The 4,720-nt window shown below is 37.1% G+C and overlaps 1 protein-coding gene across 6 annotated transcripts in view; it reads left to right on the top strand.

Moving 5' to 3' along the window:
• Positions 1-2,088: 2,088 nt before the first annotated feature.
• Positions 2,089-4,720, top strand: part of letm1 (leucine zipper-EF-hand containing transmembrane protein 1) — a 31,130-nt gene continuing 28,498 nt past the window's right edge. For 3 of the 6 annotated variants that reach the window (XM_032526520.1, XM_032526519.1, XM_032526518.1), the window contains exon 1: positions 2,091-2,478. In XM_032526520.1, coding sequence (XP_032382411.1) covers positions 2,394-2,478 — 85 coding nt within the window. In that variant the 5' untranslated portion in view covers positions 2,091-2,393. Of the gene's footprint in view, positions 2,479-4,720 lie in introns of all 6 variants that reach the window. The other 3 variants (XR_004333590.1, XM_032526517.1, XM_032526521.1) reach the window with 2 other exon arrangements.

The raw sequence follows: 4,720 nt of genomic DNA, 5'->3' as shown, positions 1-4,720 counted from the left end.
ATATATATATATATATATATATATATATATATATATATATATATATATTTGCAATATTGGTCAATACGATATATATTTTTGGAAAGGAGAGGGTTGGGTTGATGGGGATACAAAATATGACACAACCGCTACAGTAGCCTACATTAAGAAGAAGTCCTAACAGTCTGTAAGTCTGTCTTAAGTCAGTCCAATAGTTTCATATTAGGCGTATGTTGACATATCCATATCCTAAGTTTTACAGCTAAAACTGATAGTTATGGTCTGGTATATGATGCTGCAGGGTCACATGCTGCCATCTGAATTTATGGTGATCTGGCCCTAATTATATCAGAGGCCTAACGCTTACTGAGGTGGTAGAATTAGCCTACATTTACATACCAGCATATGCATTTGACACACATAATGACCAGAAATAAATCCATTTTCTTCCCTGACAAGCAAAAAAATATGTAATTCCAATGGTTGATTTAAAATTGAATTGCTCAAAGGTGATCAAAGAAAAAATATGAAACTAAAAACTGAAAACTTTGCCTAAGCTGCAGTACCAACAGGGGATGCTACGGGGCGATATTACTGAAATAATACAACCCACTTCCTGCAAACGTTTGCCTTTCAAAATAAAACATATTGTATTATTATAAGATTATTATTATTATTATTTTAAATGTATTGTTTTGGGGCATTTTAAGCATTTTTGAAAGAGGTGAAAGAGGGGGGACTGACATACTGACATACTGAAAATCTGTGCAATTTCATTTCATTTCATACAGTGCAATATTTAATACATTAACCTTTCCATTACTGTGGGCAATATTTATTTACTTAACATTAGTACTTAATCATTTCATTCCATCACGTGCAATATTATTTATTGAGTGTTAACACTTACCTATGCTTATTCAGCTGATTTATATATGTATACTTGACAGTCACTACACTTTATATCTTTGACTTTATATTTTTGATATTTTATACTGTTATATTCTTATATTTTTTTGTCACTACACTAGACAGTCACTACACTTTATATCTTTGACTTATATTTTTGATATTTTATACTGTTATTTTTATACTGTTATATTCTTATATTTTTTGTGTCAACACTGCAAAGGGATTGCTTTAATCTCGTTGCACAAGTACCGTGTACTTGTGTATAATGACAATAAAGGCATTCTATTCTATTCTATACAGCAAAGGGCCGCAGGTCAGAGTTCAACCTCTTTATATGGGTGCCTGCTCTACCTACTGAGCTATTAGCCAACATCCTTGATGCAACATTACTGCACTGAATGACAATTGATGAGTAATAAGCATTGGACATACAATTGCTTTCTAAATTTAAGGATAGATTAAATAGCAATTTACACAAGGCAATTAGAAAAATTGTCTGTTGGTTTCTTCAATGAACGCATGGTGTAATTCTTGACATGTAGTCATAGGAACTGGTCTTGTGCTGAAGTCTGTTTCAACTTTGAACAGTGTTTCTCTTTAGATGTCGTTTGGGCGAGGGTTTTGAGAAGCTAACAACTAGGCTTTGCAGAGATAACGGTTGTGATTAGGGGTTAAGTTTAGGTAGAGGTTCAACAAACCTAAGGACAACTATTGGGGTTAGGTCAGGTTGGGTTCAGGTTAAAAAAAGGGGAAGCAGACTTTAACAAAACGCTGGTATGCTGGGAATTGCAAATAATTATTTCCAAACTGGAGGTCACAATTAGGAAGAATAACACACACTTTTAAAAAAAATGCAGTTATTGGTCATTGTGTGGCAGGCATTGGTGACCTATTTTTATTTGTATTTCTTTTATTTATTACTCGGAAGTTTCAAGCAACCAAATATTTCTTCTGAAAATTCCCAGCATCACAAAATATGTCAATACTGTGAATCAACACAATTTCAACTGTACTAATCAATTCATTAACTGGATTAAAATAAAATTTTGGAGATTGAAAGGTCGTGTTTTCTTGACACCTCAAACAACCACCTGCAACGCCCTACAGACCAATTGTAACTCGGATTCACAGGCTTTTATTTTATAAATATACCGGAAATCATTCCTCATCATACATCACAAGCTGCTTAAAACAAACACAACACCAGTTTGACGTCACTTGGGAGCCTGGTTCGGTTTGCTGTCATCTACGTAGAAGGGAAGGGCATGACATGGATCTAAATTTTCCGATGTACAATAATTCATGCGTCGTAGCTTGTTAAAAGTTTTTTTTTTTGCTGTTCCTATGTACCACATTAGCGGTTTATTTCGTTTTGACATCTTGAACAACCAGTGGCTAGCATACCGGCTGCCTATCTTGTGACTTACTGTAGCTAACTGTAACTGTTAAAGGTAACCGTTAACGTTAGCTAGCTAACGCTAATTCAAACAGAAAGCTTCCGCATGGCGTTAATCCTATTTACGAGGTCTCGGGCACCTTTAGTGAAAACCTCCAGGTCGTTAAAAAACGAATTCAGGAAAGGTAAAGGTAAGGTTTCTATGTTTCTATGTTTGTTACCGCCAAGCTAGATAGCTAACTCACTGTTTATTACGTCTGCGTGGCTAAGTAACAAAGCTAACATTTAACTTAGCATAAAGGGGAGTCATGTATTCACAGAGGCAGGTGGTGCTGCTGGTGTGGCCCTGTTTGGGCTTTTCAGGAAGATGGTGGATGACTCAAGGTGACAGGATAACTAAGCAGGCCACTTAAATTGTCTGTCATGTATTATTATAAGCTACAAACCAGTTCATTCTTTGTAAACGGGTTGTATCGCATGTAAGGTTTAGTGTTGGTATCACTGCTCGATACTCCGCACCTTTTCTGATGATAATTCAATAAAGGAGCCAAACATGATCCGGGATTCAGGTTATGTGAGGACACGCTGGCGTCTGCTCTCCCTGGCAAGCGCCCCCTTTCTCTCACTGCAGACTGGAGGATGCTGGCTGTGCATGGCAGCCAGGTCCCCCCTTCTGTTTGTTCAGCATCCACAAGACCCGGATCTAAAACAAGATGTGTTCAGTTATGAGATTCACGACGATTGAGGCTATATGCTGTGCTATCTTTGAACCCAAATGCCTTGTTTTGCGACCCTGAAAAGCAGTTCCTCTGATTGGTCTGTTACCTGTTTGGACCAGGAAGTGAAATGTTGAGCCACAGGAATGTTGAATGTTGCAAATGCAGAGCACTGTGATGTTGTGTTATAACAAACTGCGACTGGTTACTAACATTTTGCTTTTGGTCAACTACACAATGTATGTCTCACCTTTTTTGAACAATGTTGTTTGCAATTCTTTATACGTCAGGGTCAACATTAATCTCAAAGTCACATTACCTTTTGTAGTGTTATTCAGTTATCGGAGCTCAAAAGTATTTCACTTTGACTGTCCAACATCCCAAAACACACCCCCACAAAGTATTATTAAATTTATGATATGATACAGATCCAGCACTTTCAATTTGTGAAGCCATAACTAGCAACTAGTTGCTGTTAAAATATTTATTATCAGAATGAGTATTCTAATTTTTGCAATAGTAGTCAATATGACCACATTTCTGATAAACAGTGTTTGATAACCAGGCATAGGTATTAAGGCCAAATGTCTTGTTGCACGTTTTTATATGTTAAACATAAATAGGCGTACCACAGCTGTCACTGAGTTGTATATATTAGAGCACAATGCTACTTAAGGATGTAGTTTTGCTCTCTATGTCTCTTAGTTGGTGCATTAAAGCAGTGCTTATAAATAAATCAGACGGCCATGAAGGGAATTTGTCTGTCTGCACTGGCCAGACAGTGCTATTGGCTTTAGGCCCAGACTATCAGACAAATTGTGGCGCTTCCACAAGGAAAGGTCAATGCCTGTTATAACTCCACCTGAGACACGCTGATCTTATTTTTCCCATTCTGTTTCCATGTCTGTACATGAGTGCTGTTACATGCCCGTAGTATGGCAGGGAAAAACACTTCATTATCCCTTATGAGTACAATCATATCTTGCTTGTAGATATCCCACAGATTAATAGCAAGCAGTCCCTGGACTGTTGGGATCAGCATGCATTGAGGCCGTGAGTCGAGAGTCACATTGACCAATGGGCTTTCAGGTCCTGTGCTGACTCCTGAACATTGACCAGTATGCAGTCTTAGCAACGTGGATTTGTAACAGTCGTCATTCAAATGTTGCAAGGTCAGAAGCAGTTAAGTTTATAGCATCAATAAACTAGTGGAGAAACTATAACGTTTCTGTTGTGATAAAGAGAGGCTATTCATGCACGCTTATAAGTGTCCTAATAGTGGTTGTGAGGACGCATGGCAACAATATGGAGCAGGGATTTATTTATTCTTAGTCACTTTATGTGGTGAGACCACTCATTCAAACTCAGTTCACACACTGAGAAGCCTGAAAATGGGTTTCAGTTGTAGGGGTGGGAGTCTACAGACGCCTCCTGATACAATATCATCACGATACTTATACCACAATACGTTATTATTGAGATTTTAAACATATTGCAATATTCTGCAAAGAATATTGCAATTTATTACCTTTTTTCCAACTTCTAATTTTTACCATACATTTCTCAGTTTGTTCGTATCACTTCAATTTTATTGCAAAATGGGATTGTCAAGCAGATAAACTGACAACAAATATATAATAAAAGATCAATACTTGGCTTCTGTGTATCAATACAGTATTGCCACTGAAAATATCACAATACTGTGCTGTATCAAATT

This window comes from Etheostoma spectabile, chromosome 9 (assembly GCF_008692095.1).
Source record: "Etheostoma spectabile isolate EspeVRDwgs_2016 chromosome 9, UIUC_Espe_1.0, whole genome shotgun sequence".
Taxonomy (NCBI): Eukaryota; Metazoa; Chordata; class Actinopteri; order Perciformes; family Percidae; genus Etheostoma; species Etheostoma spectabile.
This window is presented reverse-complemented; position numbering and strand designations above follow the sequence as displayed.